The sequence below is a fragment of the Eucalyptus grandis genome, chromosome 7 (assembly GCF_016545825.1).
Source record: "Eucalyptus grandis isolate ANBG69807.140 chromosome 7, ASM1654582v1, whole genome shotgun sequence".
Taxonomy (NCBI): domain Eukaryota; kingdom Viridiplantae; phylum Streptophyta; class Magnoliopsida; order Myrtales; family Myrtaceae; genus Eucalyptus; species Eucalyptus grandis.
The window spans coordinates 11,930,133-11,957,105 of NC_052618.1; the positions used below are offsets into that span (position 1 = coordinate 11,930,133).

Here is a 26,973-nt window from a genome sequence, read left to right on the forward strand (position 1 = left end):
TTTATTGCTTGAATAAATTTTACTTAGTATGCACTAAATTTAAAATATTATTTCCCAAAATCCACTTAATTTGACAATGAGTCATTTACATTTACGCAATTGAAATTTGAAATAGATTGAATATACTTTTTAATTCCATATTATGAATGGAAAACCCTAAATTTGTCAACTCAAGTACGAGGATAGAGAGTACTTTCCTTTTTGTGAATGGAGGCTGTCCATTTATTTCAATACCTGTGATAGAAGAAGAAATACCAAAAATTTATCGAATTGTTCTTTCTTGGATATAGCATATTTCACACAAACACGAAGCTCTACTGGATTCAAGGTCGCCAGCACCTAAGGATTTGAAATTTTTTGAATTATTTGAGATTAAGGCATGAAGGCCCTCAATTTTTCAATGCTTAATTTATCAATGTTGAAAATGAAAATAAAATATGCTTCATAATAACTTAATATTGAATACCAAATAATACTTTGGTAAAATATTTAGCAAGATTCTTATTGCAAATAACTATCTTTTTTCTATCAAATGATTAAGTGGCCTTTCATTCCCTAGCAAATTTGTGGTTAAACCTTTTTAAGTTTATTCTTATTATGATAACTGAATGTGTTTAATTTTACAGAGTGCTAAATATTTAAGTTTTCAAGACTCAATCTAGTTATCAAATAACCTACAAATTTCAAAACTACTCTTCTCGGATTTATTCTTAGTAAACACCATTTCAATGTATTGTAGCATAGATGTAAAATTTGCAACTATACATAAAATTTAAATGCATTTTTTTATAATGGGTTAATACTGCTGAAAAACCCCAAACTGGTACACTTGTGACAAATTCACCCAAAACTATTTTTTTTATCACCAAAAACCTCAAACTGGTATACCTTTGACAAATTTACCCCAAACTAGTACACTTGTGACAAATTTACCCTCCGTTAGTTTTTGTTAAATTTTATTATCAAATTATTAAGTTAAATGACACGTGACAATTAACTAGTATATCAATTTGGGATTTTACGATCCGTTTGTCAAAGTTTACAATTTTTATGATTTTTGTGGTATTAATTCAATTTAGTGAAGAAAAAGTATAGTTGTCACAAATTTATCGGTTTGGGGTTTTTTTTGCGGTCGAATAAATTAGTTTAGGATAAATTTGTCACAAATGTACCAATTTATGATTTTTTTTATGACTTTTCAATGTCGAAAGTTACAAACATGGGTAAATTTGTCACATTGGTATACCTTTTTGGGATTTTTAATAGTAAGAAATAATTTTTGGTAAATTTATTACAAAATGTTTTCTCACATATTTTTTATAAAATAAATGCCATATATATTGGACAGTTCGTGGTTTTCATGGTATTAACCTTTTATAATTAATGTTTTTGACGCCCTCAGTTTCCGACCATGTTCATCTCCTCCCTTCCGTCCGCTGGCTCTGCTCAAACTGAGAGGCTTGCAGAGAGTTTAGAGAGAGAGAGAAGAGGAGCTTCGATGGAGTCAACCATATCCAAGACTCTCTCTCTCTCTCTCTCTCTCTCTATCCTCATCTCCCTCCTCCGTCAATCCCTTCGTCTCCTCCGGCTCTCGCGAGGTTCCGCTTGCGGCGCCTTCCAAGCTTCGCTGCGGCTGACACGGCGGCGGCGGCGGAGTTGACGGTGAGGATGGGAAGGTGAAATCAGCCGTGGATGGAGCCCAGGAAGCCTCAGCCGTCTGCTCGGATGTCATGATTCTCGACGTCGGAGTAAGCCCCTCTCTCTCTCTCTCTTTATATATTTCTCTCGCAGTTTATGTGAATGTACGAGCTAAAGCTTCGATTTTGTCAATGCGTGTCCAACTTTCCCTGCATTATATTGCTGAAGATGTTACTCCACGGTGCATATCATTTTATTTTTTTTCCTTTTCTTTTGTGCGGTCAGTTTAGTGGTTCTGTTTCGTCTCTGCAGGGAATGACTTCTGTGGGATGTGCAGCGAGTATGAAGAGAATTCTGGAAAATCAAGTGAGTTCGCCATTTGCTTTTGTCTTTCCTCTAATTCGTGAAGAGTGTTTGCTATTATATTCTCTAAAGTAACTAGGATCGTCCATTTTTCATATGAAGATAAATTGTCATCAACTTGAATTGAACTTGGTGTGACAGGATATTCATCTAGTGGGTTAAGTGAAATAAGGTTCCAAATTATCCCTTATGTGGGTGGAAAGAATTGCAGGAGAAATGGCTTTCATCAATTTTTGTGCTAAGATTTGAACCCTGTGTGTTTTTATTTTTCTGCTCTAACTTTGGACAGCCACAGGTATCTGCCGCAAGCATCGATCTTACAACTGAGACAGCAATTGTATGGCCTGTTTCTGAAGCCAAGGCTATACCTAATTGGCAAAAGGAGTTGGGTCTAAACACTTGCAAAACACTCAGACAAATTGTGGCTTAAGTCTAAGTGAGTTTACATTGCTTTTCTCTTTCTCGTAACTCGTGAAGAATCATCCATTTTTCTTCATGAAAAGAATCTCCATCGACTTCAATTTAACTTGAGAAATGTCATTTTCTGGGTGTGATTTGAACCAGGCATGGTTTTCTCTTTTTTCTGCTCTAAACATTGGACAGCCACAAGTATCTGCCACAAGTGTCAACCTGACAACCAGGATAGCAGCAGTTGTATGGCCAGTATCTGAAGCCAAGGAAGGCAAAAAAGTTGGGAGAAACACTTGCAGAAGACTTGACAAATTTTGGCTTTACGTCTAACCCTTGAGGTAAGCCGTTCTTATTCACCATCTGCTTGTTGCATCTGAATGAGGTTTGGCTGACATTTGTGATTATCATTGCCACATATAACGTACATTTTATCGCAGATTTTCTGTGTTGATGACTCCATCTAAAAGTTGGAAGTACAAGCTCTTATAACTGTAATTTTTTCTGTCATATGATACAAATTAACACAGAGAAGAATATTTTTAATGTAGGGGTTGGTTGACAAGTTCTCTGGATGCTCTTGTGGATTTGGTTATGAGAAGCAAGCAATGGATGAGGCTATTGAGGAAATGAATGGACTTGGATGGGAAAAATATCATTGAGGAAAAAAGCTCAGCCTTGAGGTTCAGGTGGAGACTGAGATGGTGATCACAGTCGTGATTGTGGTCATGATTGTGGCCCCAATCAGGACTATGGTGGTGGACATGGACGTGGAGGTGGAGAGTGCTTTAAGTGTGACAAGCCTGGGCATTTTGCAAGGGAGTGTCCTCATGAAGGGGGCTGAGGACGTAGATATGGGGGCAGGGATGACAGGTATGGAGTTGGTGGTGGTGGGCACTATGATCCTGATCGAAACGGTGATTGATCTGGAGGGCGCATTAGGGATAGTGGTACTCAGGAGGATCAGGAAATGCTCCTATAATCAGGACCGTTCTGGTCCCTATGAACATTGTCATACAGGGAACTTCCGTCTGGGGTAGAAAGAATACCCCTGATAGCTATGCACACAATTTTTTCCAGTTATAGTAAAGCAGTTGATTCTGTGCTGATCGAAAAATATTTTGTGCTTGTAGCAGAGCAATTGAAGGTACTGCTGTTACTTTCTGGAGGTGTCAAAGTCCCTTCTGCTGATCTTTTCTTTTTTATTATCTGCTTGATCAATCTTTTGATTTGGGAACTTTGGCTAAAAGATTCAACTGTTTAATATCCATGAATGCTTGTTTGATGTTATGGTCTGATGGCATTGCTTGCTTGACTTAAACAATCAAATTTGGGCTTAAGCTTTCAATGATATGATGGTTACTAGCTTCTCTTTCGCTTACATGCTTTAGCAATTGCAAATGCATCTGAGATCAATCTTGGTTGACTTCTTCATTGGCATTTGTGACTGTGGAGTGCAGACAGCTTTTTGGTGTCTAGATGGCTCTTTTGAGGATAGGGCAAGAGATTCACCTGTGGACGTAATGTGTTATTTCTATGCAAAAGAGAAGCTGCCTTAGAAATGGATGCCCGCTTTGGCTACAAATTTTCAGATGTCTTACTTTTTGAAAAGAAGTTAAGCGGATAAGTTCTATGTTTTTATACACATTTAGTTAGCACTCTATTAATCCTGCTAAGCTTCTGACAGGAGTCTTGGCTGTTTTGGTGTTTTGATGCACGGTCATGTTGCTTTCATGTCATAGGATATGGCTGTAGTCGTAAAAATTCTGAAAAGTCCTTTTGCCCTCAAGAAGCTATTCCTTTATGCAATTAACTCCGTAAAATTCATCTCACCTTCCCCACATGATTGCTGGTCTCTGTCTCCTCCATGTGCATGGTGCTGCTATCGTCTTAGGTTTCCTTGATAAATTTCCCTTTCAGGTGTAATGACGTCTCTTCCTATGAATCCGCAATGTTGTTATAAACACATGGTTCTTTTCACTTCAGTGGCTTTGCGTGCATTGACTTACATTTCTGCATTAATGATCATGTATCTTCCCCTAATTCTTTTAAAAGTTGTGCTTGCTCCATCTGAAATCGATACTGGGTTTGTAACTCGTAGATGAGGTATACTCTTAGCATTAGCAAAAACTGGATATGATCATTTCCTTTTCAGATTTTCTCTGTAGTTACTTGGTTAAGGTTATTGTGCATTCTTAACTACGGCTCTGTAAATGTTTTGAGTCATTTTCAGTTGGAGAAATCTCCCCAGCACCCCCTAAACTTTTTTGTTCTAGTTGGTATACAAAATCGTGGATTGTTGTTTCGCATGTCTCATAGTCCGAGTAATATAACCATTTCTTGCCCATTGTTCACTTGGAAGCCTATTTCACATACCCAGCAGAGGCGGTTCTTGAACAGAGCAAGCCTTGCCTCCGTTTCACATTCTTGAATGACCCGGCAAGGGTATTTTGAGCAACCGCGCTTCATGAGATGCAGACCTTAAAATGACTCAAAGGGGATGATGCACCGCTTCGATTCCCTCTTTACAAATTCAAGAAAGATGACAGGATTTCGTTTTAGCGAGCTCAACGACTGCAAAATTTGATTGATCAGAACGGGCTGCGTTGTGCACGCGGGTCCCGTTCTTTCTGGGGCGGAGTGTTTTCGTCTCTTACGCTTCCATATACGACAAGCAGGGACAGCACATCTCAAAGATAATGGTACAGTCTCAGGGTGTCGCTAGGATGAGCACATGCTAGCGACATGATGTTGTGAGTGCCCCGAGCTTTGATTCATCCTATATAAGAAGAGCTTGAGGCAGGAGACCCACCACAACCCAATTTCGCACGGACCCTAGAAAGGGAAGCGTCTCTGATGGGTGATCTTGGCAACACAGGCGCTATTCCTTTGCGTGTATCCAGTATTCATTCATACGATTCTCGCTATTATATCAGCGCATGTGTTTTCAGGTCACCCCTTTGAGACGATCACACTCTTTCCCTTCTACATATCAATAAGGACCCTCCCAAATTAATTGGTATGGCTTCTTTGTCTTGTTGAGATCAGGTGGCTCGCTTTTAGGGTTCAACGCGGTGATTGTTCATTTTCATGGTTGTACTTAGCTTCTTTTTCCATATTTGTAATAAGAATCTCTGTGCCAAATTTTTGTTGTCATTATTCTAGGGAAGTATACTACAATTATGGAAAACTATTCATTGTTGCTCTAGCCACTTCCTCTGGTCACGACAAGTTGAGATTAAAGTGCTCGTTAGTGATTCGCCCCTGTAGAGCATGAGTGAGGTCATAATAACCTCTTGGACCAGAGGTGGTGTAGAAGTAAAGTCTCTCCAATTCCTCCTCGCAGTTTGGATGATCTTGCACAGGTTGAGAGTTTGATGTGGTGCAATTTTATGCCAAAAACTCAAGGTACAAGTGGTAAATATGAAGAAATGGCTTTACGTCTTAAATGTATGCCGACCCTCGCCAACCACAAGTTAGGGTGTGGATGCTCGGTCCCTTGCCCAGATCTAGTGCGGGCCGCAATGCCCTTGCTAGATCTGGCCAGACGAGGGCATGGCGGTCCTCACTCGATTTGGGCCTGCCTGGTGCTAGCGAGGGTCAGCCGGCGACCATCACCAGCCTAAATGGAGGAAAAAAATAAAGAAAAGCAAAGAGAGAGAGAATTATAAAATATTACTAATTGGTTGTGGAAGTGTTGTAGAGAGAATATGAGAAAACTGTACGAGGCAATTTGAGAAACATTTATACCTAATTGTATTACAAGTATACACTCCAATAAAATATCGTCTCCCACAACTATTACATTTTAAATTTCTCGCACCACACACAAAGCACTTAAAGCAAACTAGCTTTTATGAAGATACACCCGCAACTCTTATTTTTCTCTCCCCTACGGATGGGCAACTTTCTTTTTTCTAATTGTGAAGCTATTGCCGTTGCAGCTTGTGTGGTTTTCACCAAAGCTCATCGTACTTACAATAGGCAAATAAAAGAAATGGAATGAATCTAGCATCAATCCAAGAAAATTGAAACTGCTATACTATTCCATTTGAACTAGAAAAGACAAGCTATCAAATTTGAAGGATAATATATTACTGAAGCACTCCGACAATCTATTTCCAGCCTACACTCCAAAAGCCACGAACCGAGATGTTCAATCAAATTCTACTTACAATAGGCAAATAAAAGAAATGGAATGAATCTAGTATCAATCGAAAGTGAATCGACAAACTTCAAATTCCAAGACCTCAAATTCTCATTAGAAGTTGCTAAGAAACCCTACAGGAAGAGGAAGGGGGAGGAGTGGTGTGGTGTGGTGAAAAGAGGAGGAACGGCACGGTGGCGTTGCGGTGGTGGGTCTGAAAGTTTTCAGCTCAACCTTCAAAGACAGGCAAAATGGCCTCAAAAGATTGCATAACGCTCCTTCAGCGGTTTTAAAATCAACTAAAAACGAATTACGGTGGCAAGGAAGGGACAACAAACAATTTTGCTTCAGCAGTAGGCAAAGGAAGAAGCAAACGGTAGAAAAAGCAAAGGAGGAAGCAAACGGTAGAAATCTAATTCATGCATTTTTTTTTAATCAATTACAAATTTTGGACAAGAATTTCAGTCTGTCGGAAGAAGTCGGCTAATAAAAGATTTGATTGGCCGGCAAACTCAGCCCCTTAATTGAGATTATCTTAATCACTTATTTGAAGGAAAAAAAAAATCACTTCTAGCTATTTAATCATAAGCATGGAATAAATGCGATTTTTTTTTATTGAAAGAAATGTTTTTAAACAGGTCAATCTATCGACCCCAGCAATTTGTAACCATGTCCAAGACTCTCTCTCTCTCTCTATCGTCATCTCCATCCTCCGTCGACCCCTTTGTCTTCCGCCTCCATCGCTACGTCGCCCGGTCGCTGCATCGCCGATGCCTCCCCTCTCGGCTCATCGCCCACAGGCTCCACTGCATCTATGCCGATCGCATCTGCTGCCCTCGCCTCGCCTCGCCTCGGCGCCGTCTCTGTCTCCCCTGGCTCCCGCGAGGTTCCACTTGCGGTGCGTTCCGAGCTCCGCTGCTCCTCTCGGCACATTTGGCGGACGCCGCGCCGCAGCAGCAGCGGAGTCGACGGTGAGGATGGGAAGGCGAAATCGATCGTGGATGGAGCCGAGGAGGCCTCAGGGTGTCACCTCCGATGTCATGATTCTCGGCGTCGGAGTAAGCCCCCTCTGTCTCTCTCTATCTCTCGCACTTCATGTATTGTACGAGCTAAAGCCTCGATTTTTTTTTTCTTTTTTTTTGGTGTGCAGCCACTTGACAGTCTCTGTTTCGTCTCTGCAGGGAATGATCTTCACAGCCCACTCACTGAACCCCAAAAAAAAAAAAAAAAGACAAGAAACCAGAGTCACTGAACCTGTCGCTGGCCTGCACGAGAAAAAAACGCGAAAGATTACAAATTGAGGAGGGGTAGGGTTTTTTGGGGGCTCGGCTCCGAGGAGGAGCAAGAAGACACCGCTGGCGTCGGCGTCGGCGGCGGCAGCGGCGGAGAGAGATCGCGGCTTACCTGCATGTTCGGATGTTGAGGATGCTCGATAATCTCGTCAAGCCTTTGACGAGCCCTATTTCGCCCAGTTATGTTGTTGTAGGACCCTTTTTTTTTCTTTTTTTTTAAAGCTATTTTGGTTTATGAAATGAAAACTCTTTTTATTTTTTGGATAATTACACAAATAATTTGTAAAAATTGATCAAATTTGTAATATCGTGCATAAACTTTTAATCTATTCAACATAATTTTTTAAACTTTAACTCAATATATAAAGTCATAATTTAGTTCATATACTCCATTCTTTTACCTTGATAAGAATTAAGTAGCACCAGTATCGATACGCGACATAATACAACAACACGTAATTTCTTAAAAATTTTGGATTCGTTTTAATTGTTTTGATTGTTCTAATTACAATTTGCATCTATTTATGAGAAAATACACAGGTAAATTTTGTCACACGATATTGGTGTTACGGAAAAAGAGGATCCGTGTTCATTTTATTAGTAAGTTAGAGCTTGTAAAATTTTTAAATTATCCTTTTTTTTCTGGCTAATTTTAAATTTAGTGGATCATAGATAAAATTATTTTCATTTTTATTTTGATCTCAATGAACTCTTTTAAATGATTTCAGATACACTTAAAGAAAAGAAATCCAAACGTAAACAGTAAAAAAAAAAGTGCAAAAATTGTACGGGCATTTTACATGCAATTTTCCGTGCCTTAGCCATGGGCATTTTTCTTCCCAAATTATTGAAACATAATCTGAATTTTATCAATTTAACCCTAATCACCAAATCTCCAAAATTTTCAAATTGAATATTAGGTTTATTTATTGATATAAGAAAAGGGGGCATTCACTTTATCTGATAAGCCCCATCTCTTACCAACTCCATATCTTTCAATCCGTCATTCCGGATCACATTCTCATCTAACGAACCAGCCTCTATCTATGAGAAAACGCATGATTACCCTCAGTCACACGATGACCATTTGGCGTTGTAGAAAAACAATTGAGATTAAGCCATAAAGGCCCTCAATTTTTCAGTACTTATATTTATCAATGTTGAAAATGAAAGTAAATATGCTCCATAATAACTGAATATTGAATACCAAATAATACCAATTTGTTAACTAAGCATGAGCACCTTTAATAAGTTTTTTTGCAAAATATTTAGCAAGATTCTCATTTTCAGTAAGTATCTCTTTTCTATTGAATGAATAAGTGGCCTTCCCTTGCCTAGCAATTTGGTGATTTTCTGTCTTAATTAAACCTTTTAAGCTTATTTTTATTATGATAACAAAATGTGTTTAATTTTACTAAGTGCTAAATATTTAAGTTTTCAAGACTTAATCAAGTTATCAAATAACCTGCAAATTTGGAAACTACTCTCCTCGGATTTACTCTTAGTAAACACCATTTTAATGTATTGTAGCATAGATGTAAATTTGTTGACTATACATAAAATTTAGATGCAAACCAATAAGTTACTGATCACCTTGACATTGAAATTCAAATATTAGATATTTTATGTTGACTTTAGTAAATTTAAATATGAAGTAGTAATTTCTTTTACAAGTAAAAAAAAGGTGAAAATAGGCGATCGGTATTTACTCTCTATATGTTAGGTCTCACTGTCATCGTGAAATATTAGATTTTAACCATGACTTTTCAATGCAATGGTAAGTATACAAACACGTCGAGTCGGGATTTTCTTCATAACATTGCTTGACTGTGATTAACTCTTTTATATTGGGCTACCACGTTGGGTGATACACAAGAAACATTAAATATTTTTACATATCTTCGAAAAGTCCATTAAACCACATTGAATAGATTAAAATCCAAAGATCACATTGCATATTGAATTAAAGTTCAGCTATTAAATAAATTAAAGTTTACATACCATGTTGTACACTATGCCTAAGTTCAAAAATCATTCGAAGCCCTAGGCTTATCATTGCACAACCCAAGACAAACTCATCAACTGAGTCCACTCTGCGCATCCCTTTAAGCCCATCAGAACTGAATTGACCAGGTCCACCCATTAATCTCAGTCAAGGCTTTGAAACTCACCCGTAACTGACTTCACGTTCAGGCCAAGAGGTTGAGAGGGAAACGGCGATTTTTTCGATTACGGTTATTGAAGGAGTTGGAGTCGCTTTTCCTCGCCGATTTAAACTCCACGCCATCACTACAGAGGACTTCCCTCATCGCCCTCCCCACGCCTTTGGCCATCTTGTCGCCGCTGTTTCTCGCCATTCCGAAGCTGTGCGCACCCCCTTGTTTCCAAGACAACCGGGATCCCGAGGCGCGCTGACATCCAGTTTGAAGCTCTTCCGCATGTATATTGGACATAGGTGGAAAACGAGTATTAAAAATGTAGGTAACTATCAATGACCGGCATGACGAACGAATGAATAGAATTTAATTTTGGCTAGAGGAAGCTCGATATGCTCTAATGGCTTTGATTGTCAATATATAATATAGATAAAAATATAATTTAATAGGTTGAAATTCATAATTGATTCCTCAAATCTACGCACTGAAACGAACATTTGATAAGTTCTATAATATCTAGATTGGTCTAACAACAAAAAGTAGTTTTTACGTTTTTTTTTTTTTTTCAGGTCAATCTGTCGAGTAACAATAATATGACAATTTAAATTTGGAGACAACATTAAATATTTTTATATAATTCATAGACTAAATTGAATATATATTAAAAATCTAGGGACCTCATTGTACAATAAATTAGAATTTAGGGACCATATGGAATAAATTTAAAGTTAATGGATGTATTCTGCAATTTTATCTAACAAAGGTAGCTTTGAGGAGGGAAGCGCAGGGATTTTAAAGCCGTCTCTTTCGGGGATCCGGAGGTGGTCTTCATCCGCGAAAACCGTCCGGAGCGTCGGTTATCGTAGATATTGGCTTCCATCACGGCGTCTCAAGTTAATCGTTAACCGCAGCGGTTTTCTTCGAGGTGCTGTTTTTAAGAGAGAGAAACGGATACCGTACGCAGAGAGTCAAAGAGGCTTCGAGAGAGTGAAAAATCGATCTGTTTCTCCCCTGGCCGAGAAGTCTGATTGATCCCGGTCTCCATTGAAGCTTCGCCACCCGGCCTGTATCTTCGTCGGCAACGAGTTTCCATGGCTGTCTTGGGGTTTCACTTGATCATCAATCGTGATTAGAACTCTGTTTCATTGAGGCTTTTCTCAGTCGTCGACAGTGCTGGTCTGTCTGTGAGAAGTGGCCTGGAGTTTGTGTAATGCTTCAACAATGGTGACGAGAGGTGAGCTTTTCTCAATCTTTTTCTCCTTTTATATTTTCATCGTGTTGTTCATGTGTTGAATTATTATCTGTGACGCTGTGTGTTCGAAGATCTTCGAATGATCGGTGGCGGTCGATGGCGGTGTTGTAGTAATGGATGGTGTTCGGAGGCGACAGCCATGGCAGCGATGGTTTTCGGTAAGATTTGAACCCTGCGTGTTATTTTCATTTTTCTGCTTTAACATTGAACAGCCACAAATACCTGCCGCCAGTGTCAATCTTACAGCCGAGACAGCAGTTATACGGCCTCTATTTGAAGCCAAGACTGTACATAACCCACGAGGTAAGCAATTTATTCACTATATGCTTGTTGCAGTAGAATGAGGTTTGGCTGTCATTTGGGAATATCATTGCTGCTTTTTTATCACAGATTTTTTGTGTCGATTACTCCATCTACTAGGTTGAAGTGTAAGCTTTTATATCTCTTTGGCTTGTCACAGATACGTATCAAGAGTTGGGTTTTACTCGCTTACGATGCACTTCCTTGTTAGATGGAAAAAAAAAGGCCAAAGGTTACGTAACAAGGAAAGCTGTTGGGCACGACTGTAAAAGGTTTTCTTTTGAAATATTGAATTGGCCACTTTAGGAATCTTTCTTTAGTATAGAGAATCTCAGTCACGATTATAATCAAATAGTTAGAGTTGTCACCAATACAGAAATGTGCCAGCCCCTGAGTTGCTACATTTGTCCAACATGGTGCTTGCAATAACTATACATTTTTTTATGTCATCGTCATTGGTTAGCCTTGGCTTCATAATCTTTGTTGCTCATTGAGAGTAGTCCAGAAATTCGTTCTCTGCTTGCGAAGAAAATTAAAGAATTATTATTCCTTAAATGTACAAAAATTAGCTTACCATCAAAAAGTTATTATGCGAAGAAAAATGATCCAAATAGGAAGTTTCCTAATTTGAATAAGTTTTCCATTTTGGATCAAATTCTTTAATACATATATATATATAAATATATAGAATTGGGCCTTCTGTTGTGAAGAGTATCAAGGAGATGGCTTTTACGTGAATTACACCATCAAGCAATCTAAGATTGTTGAAGCTAATTAATTCTGGTGAATAAAATTAGTGAATTCCTTTATGAGATTAAGATATTATTTTGTGAAGAATTATGATGACTAAATCTTTTGTGAGTTATTTGATATAATTAGAGGCTGGAAACAATTAGAATACTTGATTGACTCAAGTGTTATTGTAATTTCTATTTTATTGCTTGATCTACACTTGTGCTGCTCTCATCCTAGAGTAAATCTAGTGTACGAGTTATTTCTTAATTCTATTTATCTTATTATTTGATCGCTTATTTTTAGCCACCGTTGTTGCATCTAAATGTTTATTTCTTCCAAATTAGCGACCAAAACCAAAATTGATCAAGCCCATCATCACTCAGATTCATAAGGCCAAGAAATATGGGAACAAAATAATGTCAAGAAGCAGTGAATTCACGACCGAACTCACGCGCAATCATTATTCCTAGTATAAACGAACGAAAGTTGAATAAATAAACCATTCAATTGATGTAGTAGCACTTAATCCAAAGTTATAATGTACATATCTTCTAGTAGTTGAAGTAAGATGCATGCAAACTTATAATACACTCATAGCCCAAGATTCAAAGTCCTATAAAATCAAGAATATTTTGTGCACGTTGTTCGGAAGGTTGGAACCCTCCTGAAGGCTATAAGATGTCCTGAGGTTGACGGATTACTAAGCATGCACAAAGGCTCCCCTTGTGAGGTGGTATTAGCACTTGGCATAGGCTTCCCAAATCCTACTAATTTCAACTTGGTTTCTTATTGAATTTGATTTACTCTGGAGTAGCCGATAACCTATTTTGGGCTGGTTAATAGCTTTGGAGCCCATCTTACTCTTCTGAACAACACAGATTTTCACAAGTTTCAGTACTTGGTTATGCTAGAATAATCTAATGCCTTTTTGCTAGCTATTCTTTTTTACGTAACACATTTTTCATGTAATATTTTCATTTTACTCCTTAACATGGTTCTAGATGTCCATGCACGGATACTCAAGCAAATTAATCGATAATAAAGCATATAAAGTATGGAAAGCAAAATAGCCCGAGCCATGTCGGGCAAAATTAATACAATACCTCGTTCATACACCCTGGAAAGGACTCCCGTGAGTGGTAAATGAAAGTATAATCAATGAGGAATCCAAACCATGGATGTCTTAAGTTGCCTGTAGAGCCCCCACAAATACTCAACCCCTTCGTCTTCCGCCTCAACCGCTACGTCTACCGGTCGCCGCATCGCCGATGCCTCCCGTCTCGGCTCCGCTGCATCTACGCCGACCGCATCCGCAGCCCGAGCCTCGCTCTGGTGCCGTCTCTGTCTCCCCCGGCTCCCGCGAGGTTCCGCTTGCGGTGCGTTCCGAGCTCCGCTGCTCCTCTTGGCCCATTCGGCGGACGCGGCGGTGGCGGCGGAGTCGACGGTGAAGATGGGAAGGAGAAATCGGTCGTGGATGGAGCCGAGGAGGCCTCAGGGGCGTCACCTCCGATGTCATAATTCTCGACGTCGGAGTAAGCCCCCTCTTTCTATCTCTCTTTCTATATCTCTTGCACTTTATGTACGAGCTAAAGCTTCGATTTTTTTTTTTTTTTTTGTTTGGTGTGCGGCCACTTGAGTGGCTCTGTTTCGTCTCTGCAAGGAATGACTCGTGGGGGATGTGCAGGGAGTGTGAAGAGAATTTGGGAAAATCAAGTGAGTTTGCCATTGCTTATCTCTAAGGTAACTGGGATCGTCCATTTTTCATAATAAAAAATTAGTCATCAACTTAAATTAAACTTAGTGTGACAGAACAGTCATCCCTCGGGCTACGCTTTTTTTCCTCTCATAATTGTGAAGAGAAATAAGGTTTTAAATGATCTCTTATGTGGGGTCAAAGAATGGCAGGGGAAATGGCTTTCCTCATTTTTTTGGTAAGATTTGAACTCTGTGTGTGTTTTTTTCTTTTTTCTGCTCTAAAATGGAACAGCCACAAGTACCTGCCGCCAGTGTCAATCTTACGGCCGAGACAGCAGTTATATGGCCTCTATTTGAAGCCGAGGCTGTACATAACTGGCAAAAAGAGTTGGGAGAAACAGTTGCAAAACACTTGACAAATTGTGGCTTTAAGTCTAACCTCAAGGTAAGCAATTTTATTCACCATATGCTTGTTGCAGTAGGATGAGGTTTGGCTGTCATTTGTGAATATCATTGCTGCACATAACGTGCCTTTTATCACAGATTTTCTGTGTCGATTACTCCATCTACTAGTTTAAGGTATGAACTTTTACTCCATCCACTTAAGATGCACTTCCTTGTCATTAGAAAAAACAAAGGCCAAAGGTTACGTAACAAGGAAAGCTGTTGGGCACTACTGTAAAAGGTTTTCTTTTGAAATATTGAACTGGCCACTTTAGGAATCTTTCTTGAGTATGGAGAATCTCAATCACGATTGTAATCAAATAGTTAGAGTTGTCGCCAGTACAGAAATGTCGCCAGCCCTTGAGTTGCTACATTTGTTCAACATGGTGCTTGCAATAACTGTACCTTTTTTGTGTCATCATCATTGGTCAGCCTTGGCTTCATGAATCTTTGTTGCTTATTGAGATTTTGGGGTTTAACAAGCCACACAGCGTGCAAATACCGTACTTATTTTAGTGTTGAAATTTGGCAGTCACAATGCATGACAGGAGAGGACAACCAAATAAAACTTCATAGTTCTGACTAAACTTATGCAGCATATTGACTTGCAGTTTGAAACCCTAAGAACCTAGCTAGGGAAAAAGGGGCAAACTATGAAGGATTAAACATGTTGCTTTTGCTAGCTTTTCTTGCGGAAAAACCATATTTGTGGCAATGGAGACTGAATTGTGGTCCCTGATTTGACTGAACAATTTAATTTGATAGCTAGTTTTAGACTCTAAAAATCCTCATTACTTATTCTTGCTGAACGCTTGGATGCAGGTTGCTGGTTGGATTTGAATGAAAAATCTCTTGTTGTAGTTTTAGAGGCTAGTCGTATTGCTTTTAAATGGATCAGAGTTGATACTCCATGTCCTGGGCATTCTACAAGGGAGTGTCCTATTGAAGAGGGCAGAGGACATAGGTATTCAGGAGGAATGACAGGTGTGGAGGTGGAGGAGGTGGTGGTGGTGGTGGACATTGTGGTCCTGATCGAAATGGTGATCAATCTGGCAGGCACAATAGAGATTGTACTCAAGGAGGATCAGGAAATGACTGCTATAATCAGGACTTTTCTGGTCCCTATGGACGTTGTGTTACAGGAAACTTCTGTTCAGGGTAGAAAGAATACTCCTGATAGGTATGCACACAATTTTTTTCAGTTATAGTGAAGTTTTTTTTTTTTTTGGTAAGGGTTATAGTGAAGTAGTTGATTCTGTGCTGATTGAAAAATATTTTGTGCTTGTAGCAGTGCAATTGAAGATACTGCTGTTTCTTGCTGGAGTTGTCAAAGTCTGTTCTGTTGCATCTCTTCTTCATGGTTCTCTGGGTGGACAAATCTGCTTGATCAGACTGTTGATGTGTGAACTTTGGCTAAAAGATCTGACTGTATAATGTCTGTGAATGCTCGTTTTGATGTTTTGGTCCAGTGACATTGCTTGCTGGACTTAAACAATCAAATTTGGCCATACCATTTCAATGCTATGATGGGTACTGGATTCTATTTCACTTACATGCTTTAGCAATGGCAAATGCATCTGAGATTGATCTTGGTTGACTTCTTCATTGCCATTCCTGACCACGGAGTGCAGACAACTTTTTAATGTCTAGATGGCTCTTTTAAGGACAGGGCGAAAGATTTACCTGTGGAAGTAATGCATTTCGCTTTGCAAAAGAGAAGCTGCCCTAGAAATGAATGCCTGTATTGGCTACAATTATTCAACTAACATTTTGAAAGGAGTTAAGTAGGTAAACTCTATGTTTTGTTATACACATTTTATTATGCGAGCTTCCTGTCAATAATTTGCACTATATTAACTTTGGTAATCTTTTGGCAGGATTCTTGGCTGTTTGTGGTGTTTTAATACGCAGTCCCATTACTTTCATGTCATAGGATGTGGTTTTTGTCTTAAAAACTCTGAAAAGTCCTTTTGGCCTCAAGAAGCTATTCCTATATGCAATTAACTTGGTAAAATTCCATCTCACCTTCCACACATTGTGCTATGGTGGAGTTCCTTTCTCAGTAAAATGTGGAGATCTTTTGGAAGCTTTGGTGAGAATGGCAATTTGATTTTCAAGATCTTCGTCCTAGCTATCTCCTGTCTCTTATCGCCATCTTCAGCAGAAGAGTGCTTGTCTGTCTCATCCGTGTGCATGGTGCTACTTTTGTGTTAGGTTTCCTGGATAAATTTCCCTTTCAGGTGTAATGACGGCTCTTCCTATGAATCGGCTATGTTGCTAATAGGCACATGGTTCTTTTCACTTCTGCATTAATGATCTTCGCCATGCACTTTCAGCCAGTCATTTGTGATCATTTATCTTCCCCTAGTTCTTTTAGAAGTTGTGCTAGGTCCATTTGAAATTGATACTAGGTTTGTGACACCTAGATGTGGTATATTCTTGGCATAAGCCAAAAAGCCGATATGATCATTTCCTTTTCAGTTTTTCTCTGCAGTTACTTGGTTAAGGTTATTGTGCATTTTAACTATCGTTCTGTACATGAATTTTTTCTTTTCTCGTTATGCTTGTCAGAAAATGTGGAGATCAAATTGGCAATACGTGCTCAGCAGGGAAGAGTTATCTATTCGTATTGGAATTTGGTTAATTTTCAAGTAGAGGTTGACAGTACATTCTATCAATTTTCTGTTAATCTATGCAGACTTTCTTTATATAGTTAATCTTTAATCTCAGAGCTAGTCACATACATAACTCGATCCCCTTTCAGGATCTTCTTAAATAGTTTTTCATAATTTCAAAATCATTTTGGAATCCCCAAAAAAATGAAGCAGAAATAGGAAACCCAAACGACCACAATTAAACAGTACAAGGATCTTAATCATCAATTTACAAAGTGCACGGGGAGGTGGTGGGGGATTCGCATCTGGAGCATTGAATTGGATGGTGAAGCCCTTTGTTGAAGGGTTGGCAAAGGATCGCATTGTGTGGATGGCTGAAATGCTTGTGCGACTCCATCTATGTACCAGGCTCCGTGTGCGCACACTCGCTTATGTGTGTGAGAGAGCGCAGGGTTGGAGGAAGGTTGGCCTTTGTTTTCACTAGGAACTCCTCATATATGTAGGAGACAGTGATGGTTAAAGTAAATATATTGAATATCCTTTGAATGACCCGATGGACATAGTCATATTATGCGGAAACTGTGTGAAAACTTTTGTTTTTCAGTTGGATCCAATATGGATCACATTATCTCTTAATATGTGCTTGGCATAATATATTGTATTAACTCTATATAACAACTTTCTCAAGCAATGTTAATCATCTTTCTTCTTTTACACTATAAGGGCAAGTACAATGAGCATGGTGACCTATAACATTACCTATCCCATTCTCCGAAGTTGGAAATTCAAAAGCAATTTGTGTCATTATCCCCAAAAAATAAAAATCATTTCATTCGTCCAATATTAATTTCGAAAAATACACAATGACCATGTATTTTTATTTGAATTAATACCATGAAAAACTTCAATTCGTGTCACATAAACCTCTCGAAGTATCGCGTCGCATTTAGTCCAAACCGATTTATTCATGTCACATTCACTTCAAATTAATTTTTATGTCACAAGAGAAGAAACAAATCTCAAAACGGTAGACCACAAGAAAGAAATTCATATGGAGTCATGTGGTCCTTATGGTCAATGCTTTGTCTGGAATTGAATATGGAGTTTTGCCATTCGCGGGCATTTTGAGTCTAGTTGTGACTTAGCAATTGAAGGAAGATCAAAATAGTTTATGTTGTCTTAAGCAAAAGAGCACTATCCTTTAGTTGTATGGAAAATTAATGTACTTTATTTTGTTTTAGCCCACAAGAAAGAAATTGTATCGCACCAGGAAAATGTAATAATATAAAAATCACCATAGCATAGCTCCAATGTAAGTATTTCTAGACATCTGGTAATATGGACTTTTGTCTTGCTCTCATGCAAAGTCGGCTTGCTTGTTTTAGCTTTTAAAACAGCTTTAAAAAAAAAAAAATTATTGAATGACTTTCCTCTAAAAGTTAAATGGTGTTTCTATTTCATAAGAGCTTATGAAAAGGAATATATGATTTCATGTATCAGTATTTGTTCATCTTATATCTATGGATGGAGCCAAATGAAGTCGAGCTGAGAGAATATAGGCTTCTGTGATTGCCACATGGCAAATTTTATCACTATGATTGCAATGTGCAAACCATATGGCATAGTCGTGCCACATGGCCCATATTCCTCCAATTAGCATTAGTTTTATAATTTATCATCCTCGAGTATGTGTCATTTATTGTATTGGAATTTAAACTTAAGGATGGATGAAAAGCAAGTGCATTATTCTTTAGTGCATTCGTCAATTAAAAAATGTTAAAAAAATGTTGAAATACAATTCGATTACCCTTCCAAAAAATTTACCTTCTTTTGACTTATGTCATTGATTTTATATTTGAAAAAAAGAAGATGAAGTGATGTAATTAATCTATTTAATCTGAAATTAATTTAAGAAAGAAATATTTCATATCAAATGGATAACACACATAATTTGAAGTATAGTTTGGGTTAACTACATGAATAGAAGAATCAATTATCCATTTAACTCAAAATCAAATTGAAATAATGTGAATGATAACTAATATTATCACTTGAATAAATTCTACTTAATATGCACTAAATTTAACATTACATTCAAATAATAAAAATTGCAAATTATTTGGATTACACCATTTAGTTTTGTTTACTTATTTTAGAATGCACTTGTTTTAATATCATTTATTTTAGATCAAGCTTATCTCATTTGAAGAAGCAAATTTGTTTAGCAATAATTGAAAACATCATTTTCCAAAATCCACTTACTTTGACAAGGAGTCAATTGCATTTATCCAATTGAAATTTGAAATAGATTGGATATACCTTTTAATTCCAAATTATGAAAGGAAAATCTTAAATTTGTCAACCCAAGTACGAGGATAGAGACTTCTTCTCTTTTTGTGAATGGGGCTATCCACTCATTTCAATACTTTTGATAGATGAAGAGATACCGAAAATTTATCAAATTGATCTTTCTCGGATACATAATATTTCACACAAACACGAAGCTCTGCTGGATTCAAGGTCATCAGGACCTAAGGATTCAAAAAAAAAAAATTATGAGTGATTTGAGATTAAGCCATAAAGGCCCTCAATTTTTCAGTACTTATATTTATCAATGTTGAAAATGAAAGTAAAATATGCTCCATAATAACTGAATATTGAATACCAAATAATACCAGTTTGTTAACTAAGCATGAGCACCTTTCATAAGTGTTTTGCAAAATATTTAGCGAGATTCTTATTGCCATTAAGTATCTTTTTTCTATTGAATGAATAAGTGGCCTTCCCTTGCCAAGCAATTTGGTGATTTTCTGACTTAATTAAACCTTTTGAGCTTTTTTTTTTTTTTTATGATAACAAAATGTGTTTAATTTTACTAAGTGCTAAATATTTAAGTTTTCAAGACTTAATCAAGTTATCAAATAACCATTTTAATGTATTGTAGCATAGATGTAAATTTGTTGACTATACATAAAATTTAGATGCAAACCAACATGTTACTGACCACCTTAACATTGAAATTCAAATATTAGATATTTTATGTTGACTTTAGTAAATTTAAATATGAAGTAGTAATTTCTTTTACAAGTAAAAAAAAAAGGTGAAAATAGGCAACCGGTATTTACTCTCTATATGTTAGGTCTCATTGTCATCGTAAAATATTAGATTTTAACCATGACTTTTCAATGCATCGAGTCGGGATTTTCTTCATAGCATTGCTTGACTATGATTAACTCTTTTATATGGGGCTACCTCATTGGGTGATATACAAGAAACATTAAATATTTTTACATATTTTCAAGTTATATTGAACATACATCAAAAGTTCATTAAACCACATTGAATAGATTAAAATCCAAAGATCACATCACATATTGAATTAAAGTTTAGCTCATATTAAATAAATTAAAGTTTACGGACCATGTTGTACACTATGCCGAAGTTCGATAATCATTCCGAAGCCTTAGGCTTATCATTGCACAACCTAAGACAAACTCATCAACTGAGTCCACTCTGCGCAGCCCATTCCCTTCGAGCCCATCAAAATTGAATTCACAAGGTCCACCCATTAATCTTAGTTAAGGCTTTGAAACTCACCTGTAACTGACTTCACGTTCAGGCCAAGAGGTTGAGAGGGAAACGGCGATTTTTTCGATTACGGTTACTGAAGGAGTTGGTGTCGCTTTTCCTCGCCGATTTTAACTCCGCGCCATCGCTACAGAGGACTTCCCTCGCCGCCCTCCCCACGCCTTCGGCCATCTTGTAGCCGTTGTTTCTCGCCATTCCGAAGCCGTGCGCACCTCCTTGTTTCCGAGACGACCGGGATCCCAAGGCGTGCTCACATCCAGTTTGAAGCTCTTCCACATGTATATTGGACATAGGTGGAAAACAAGTATTATAAATGTAGGTAGACATCAATGACCGGGCATGACGAATGAATGAATAGAATCTAATTTTGGCTAGAGGAAGCTTGTGATGCTCTAATGGCTTTGGTTTTCAATATATAATATAGACATAAATATAATTTAATAGGTTGAAATTCATAATTGATTCTTCAAATTTACGCACTGAAATGAACCTTTGATAAGTTCTATAATAGCTAGATTGGTTTAACAACAAAAAGTAGTTTTTACGTTTTCTTTTTCAAATTAATCTCTCGAGTGACAATAATATTACAATTTAAATTTGGACACAACATTAAATACTTTAATATAATTCATAGACTAAATTGAACATATATTGGAAATCTAGGGACCTCATTGTACAATAAATTAGAATTTAGGGACCATATGAAATAAATTTAAAGTTAATGGATGAATTATGCAATTTTATCTAAAAAAGATAGTTTTGAAGAGGGAAGTACAGGGATTTTAACCGCAGCGGTTTTGTTCATCCGTAAAAACCGTCTGGAGCGTCTCAAGTTAACCGCAGCAGTTTTCTTCTTCGGAGGCACCGTTTTTTAGAGAGAGAAACCGATACCGTACGCAGAGAGTCAAAGAGGCTTCGAGAGAGTGAAAAATCGATCCGTTTCTCCCCTGGCCGAGAAGTCTGATTGATCCTGGTCTCCATTGAAGCTTCGCCATCCGGCCCGTATCTTCATCGGCGACGAGTTTCCATGGCCGTCTCGGGGTTTCACTTGATCATCAATCGTGATTAGAACTTCGTTTCATTGAGGCGTTTCTCGGTCGTCAACAGTGCCGGTCTATCTGTGAGAAGTGGCCCGGAGTTTGTGTAACGCTTCGACAATGATGACCTGAGGTGAGCTTTTCTCAATCTTTTTCTCCTTTTATATTTTCATCGTGCTGTTCGTGTGTTGAATTATTATCTGTGACGCTGTGTGTTCGAAGATCTTCGAACGATCAGTGGCGGTCGATGGCGGTGTTGTAGTAATGGATGGTGTTCAGAGGCGACAGCCATGGCAGCAGCGATGGTTTTCGGTAAGATTTGAACCCTGCGTGTTATTTTCATTTTTCTACTTTAACATTGAACAGCCACAAATACCTGCCGCCAGTGTCAATCTTACAGCCGAGACAGCAGTTATACGGCCTCTATTTGAAGCCAAGACTGTACATAACCCTCGAGGTAAGCAATTTTATTCACCATATGCTTGTTGCAGTAGAATGAGGTTTGGCTGTCATTTGGGAATATCATTGCTGCATATAACGTGCTTTTTATCACAGATTTTTTGTGTCAATTACTCCATCTACTGGGGTTGAAGTGTAAGCTTTTATATCTCTTTGGCTTGTCACAGATACATATCAAGAGTTGGGTTTTACTCGCTTACGATGCACTTCCTTGTTAGATGGAAAAAAAAAGGCCAAAGGCTACGTAACAAGGAAAGCTGTTAGGCACGACTGTAAAAGGTTTTCTTTTGAAATATTGAACTGGCCACTTTAGGAATCTTTCTTTAGTATGAAGAATCTCAATCACGATTATAATCAAATAGTTATTGTCGCCAGTACAGAAATGTTGCCAGCCCTTGAGTTGCTACATTAGTTCAACATGGTGCTTGCAATAACTATACCCTTTTTGTGTCATTGTCGTTGGTCAGCCTTGGCTTCATGAATCTTTGTTGCTCATTGAGATTAGTCCGGAAATTCTTACTTCAATCGAGCTCAACAAGGAGTTGGAATCTCTATTGCTCCTTGAGATTTGGTGTACTTATTTTAGCGTGGAAATTTGGCAGTCACAATGCATGACAAGAGAGACAACCAAATAAAACTTCATAGTTCTGACTAAACTTATGCATTATATTGATTTATCAATTTCAAACCCTGAGAACCTAGCTAGGGAAAAGGGGCAAATTATGAAGGATAAAATATGTTGCTTTTGCTAGCCTTTCTTGTGGAAAAACCATATTCGTGGCAATGGAGACTGAATTGTGGTCCCTGATTTGAGTGAACAATTTAATTTGATAGCTAGTTTTAGACTCTAAAATCCTCATTACTTATTCTTGTTGAACGATGCAGGTTGCTAGTTAGATTTGAAAGAAAAATCTCTTGTTGTAGTTTTAGAGGCTAGTCGTATTGCTTTTTAAATGGATCAGAGTGGACACTCCATGTTCATTGGCGGAACTCACCAAGTTTTGGATTGGTACTCCTATCTACAAAATGGTTTTGTGTCATCTATTAAAAAATTGTACTTTTCAATAGAACAATTGACTGGACAAATCTAGTATGGAAAATGTAGGGGAAGTTGTATTTCCCATTATGAGCTAGTGTGGGTCCCCAGAATTTTGTAAGTTGATTGGTAGGTCTAGTTTAGTGAGTGTGGACAATAACTACTCTAGCATTGTATTTAGTTTGTATGCTTCGGATCAATTAACTCTAGAAACTAAGGTTCTCATTTTTTGGAACATGAGATGTATTTGTGCTGAAATTTCATTTGGTATATTTACTATGTTTGATATGATTATGTGGTGATGAAATAAGCATATTAGATGGCCATGTTCATCTCCTTGCTCCCGTCCCGTGGCTCTACTCAAACTGAGAGGCTTATAGGGAGAGTTTAGAGAGAGAAAGCGAGCTTCGATTGAGTCAACCATATCCAAGACTCTCTCTCCATCCTCATCTCCATCCTCCCTCAACCCCTTCGTCTTCCGCCTTTATCGCTACACTACCCGATCGCTGCATCGCTGATGGAAGTAGGTGTTTGGCACCAATGATGGCATCACCTTCGGCATAACCCCCGGAGGGTTGAGTGATGCTTGATAGGAATTTGTGGCCACCAAATGCTGACCACTATAAGAATTTCTTCCTTATATTGAGTCAATTTTGAGTTTTGGGAATTTGCAAAGTTCAAGGTCCCGAGACTCAATATAAGGAAGAAATTGTTATAGTGGTCAGCACTTTGCTAGCCACTAATTCCTATCAGGCTTCACTCAAACCTCCGAAGGTTATTTATGCCGAAGGTGATGCCATCATTGGTGCCAAACACCCGTCTCGGCTAATCGCCCACAGGCTCCTCTACATCTACGTCGACCGCATCCGCACCCCGAGCCTCACTCTGGCCTCATCTATTTCCCCCGGTTCCCACGAGGTTCCGCTTGCGGTGCGTTCTGAGCTCCGCTGCTCCTCTCGGCGGATGCGGCGGCAGCAGCAGAGTCGACGGTGAGGATGGAAAGGAGAAATCGGTCTTGGATGGAGCTGAGGCGGCCTCAGGGGTGTTACCTCCGATGTCATAATTCTCGACGTTGGAGTAATCCCTCTCTCTCTCTCTCTCTCTCTATATATATATATATATATCTCGCACTTTGAGTGTCTCTGTTTTGTCTCTGCAGGGAATGACTCGTGGGGATGTGCAGCGAGTGTGAAGAGAATTTGGGAAAATCAAGTGAGTTTGCCATTGCTTTCGTTTTGCTATTATAATCTCTAAGGTAACTAGGATCGTCCATTTTTCATAATAAAAAATTATTCATCAACTTAAATTAAACTTTAGTGTGACAGAACAGTCATCCCCTGGGCTTTTTGTCCTCTCGTATATGTGAAGAGAAATAAGGTTTTAAATGATCTTATGTGGGGTCAAAGAATGGCAGGAGAAATGGCTTTTATCAATTTTTGTGCTAAGATTTGAACCCTTTGTGTTTTTTATTTTTCTGCTCTAACTTTGGACAGCCACAGGTATCCGCCGCAAGGGTCAATCTTACAACTGAGACAGCAATTGTATGGCCTGTTTCTGAAGCCAAGGCTATACCTAATTGGCAAAAGGAGTTGGGGACAAACACTTGCAAATCACTCAGACAAATTGTGGCTTAAGTCTAAGTGAGTTTACCATTGCTTTTCTCTTTCTCGTAACTTGTGAAGAATCATCCATTTCTCCTCATGAGAAGAATCGCCATTGACTTCAATTAAAATTAGTGTGAGAAATGTCATTTTCTGGGTGTGATTTGAACCGGGCATGGTTTTCTCTTTTTTCTGCTCTAAACATTGGACAGCCACAAGTATCTGCCACCAGCGTCAATCTGACAACCAGGATAGCAGTTGTATGGCCAGTATCTGAAGTCAAGGATGGCAAAAAGTGTTGGGAGAAACACTTGCAGAAGACTTGACAAATTTTGCCTTTATGTCTAACCCTCGACATAAGTAGTTTTATTCACCATCTGCTTGTTGCATCTGAATGAGGTTTGGCTGACATTTGTGAATATCATTGCCACATATAACGTACATTTTATCACAGATTTTCTGTGTTGATGACTCCATCTAAAAGTTGGAAGTACAATCTCTTATATCTGTAATTTTCCCTGTCATATAATACAAACTACCTCAGATAAGAATATTTTTAATGCAGGGGTGGTTGACAAGTTCTCTGGATGCTCTCGTGGATTTGGTTATGAGAAGCAAGCAATGGATGAGGCTATTGAGGAAATGAATGGACTTATCATTGAGGAAAAAGTTCAGCCTCAAGGTTCAGGTAGAGACTGAGATGGTGATCGCAGTCATGATTGTGGCCCTAGTCGGGACTCTGGTGGTGGACATGGAGGTGGAGGTGGAGAGTGCTTTAAGTGTGACAAGACTGGGCATTGTGGAAGGGAGTGTCCTCGTGAAGGGGGCTGGGGAGGTAGGTATTGGGGGAGTGATGACAGATATGGAGTTGGTGGTGGTGGGCACTATGGTCTTGACCGAAATGGTGATTGATCTGGAGTGTGGAATAGGGATAGTGGTACTCAAGGAAGATCAGGAAATGCTCCTATAATCAGGACCGTTCTGGTCCCTATGAACGTTGTGGTACAGGGAACTTCCGTCCGGGGTAGAAAGAATACTACTGATAGCTATGCACATAATTTTTTCTAGTTATAGTAAAGCAGTCGATTCTGTGCTGATTGAAAAATATTTTGTGCTTGTAGCAGAGCAATTGGATGTACTGCTGTTACTCTCTGGAGGTGTCAAAGTCCCTTCTGCTGAATCTCTTCTTTATTATTCTCTGGGTGGACAAATCTGCTTGATCAGTCTTTTGTTGTGCGAACTTTGGCTAAAAGATTCAACTGTTTAATATCCGTGAATGCTTGTTTTGATGTTATGGTCTGACGGCATTGGTTGCTTGACTTAAACAACCCAATTTGGCCTTAAGCTTTCAATGATATGATCGGTACTGGATTCTCTTTCATTTACATGCTTTAGCAATTGCAAATGCGTCTGAGATCAATCTTGGTCGACTTCTTCATTGGCATTTGTGACTGTGGAGTGTGGACAACTTTTTGGTGTCTGTATGGCTCTTTTGAGGATAGGGCAAGAAATTCACCTGTGGACGTAATGCATTTTTCTATGCAAAAGAGAAGCTGCCTTAGAAATGGATGCCCGTTTTGGCTACAAATTTTCAGATGTCTTACTTTTTGAAAAGGAGTTGAGCGGGTAAGCTCTATGTTTTTTATTCACATTTGGTTAGCACTCTATTAATCCTGCTAAGTTTCTGGCAGGATTATTGGCTGTTTTGATGCATGCTCATGTTGCTTTCATGTCATAGGACATGGCTGTAGTCTTAAAAATTCTGAAAAGTCCTTTTGGCCTCAAGAAGCTATTCCTTTATGCAATTAACTCCGTAAAATCCAGTAGCACCTTCCCCACATGATTGCTGGTCTCTGTCTCCTCCATGTGCATGGTGCTGCTATTGTCTTAGGTTTCCTTGATAAGTTTCCCTTTCAGGTGTAATGACGTCTCTTCCTATGAATCGGCAATGTTGTTATAAACACACGGTTCTTTTCACTTCAGCGGCTTTGCGTGCATTAATGATCATGTATCTTCCCCTAATTCTTTTAAAAGTTGTGCTTGCTCCATCTGAAATCGATACTGGATTTGTAACTCCTAGATGAGATACACTCTTAGCATTAGCAAAAACTGGATATGATCATTTCCTTTTCAGATTTTCTCTGTTTACTTGGTTAAGGTTATTGTGCATTCTTAACTACGGCTCTGTAAATGTTTCGAGTCATTTT

General features: G+C 38.6%; 1 protein-coding gene and 1 pseudogene across 1 annotated transcript; both read left to right on the forward strand.

The window, feature by feature from the left end:
* The first annotated feature begins 1,444 nt into the window (after positions 1 to 1,444).
* LOC108956518 lies at positions 1,445 to 26,060 on the forward strand (annotated as a pseudogene).
* On the forward strand, positions 24,080 to 24,972 carry LOC120296276 (copper-transporting ATPase PAA1, chloroplastic-like). Its single transcript, XM_039318035.1, has 3 exons — positions 24,080 to 24,242; positions 24,325 to 24,377; positions 24,665 to 24,972. The coding sequence occupies exons 1-3, from the start codon at positions 24,161 to 24,163 to the stop codon at positions 24,797 to 24,799; spliced, it is 270 nt and encodes an 89-aa protein (XP_039173969.1). The 5' UTR covers positions 24,080 to 24,160; the 3' UTR covers positions 24,800 to 24,972.
* Positions 26,061 to 26,973: the final 913 nt, after the last annotated feature.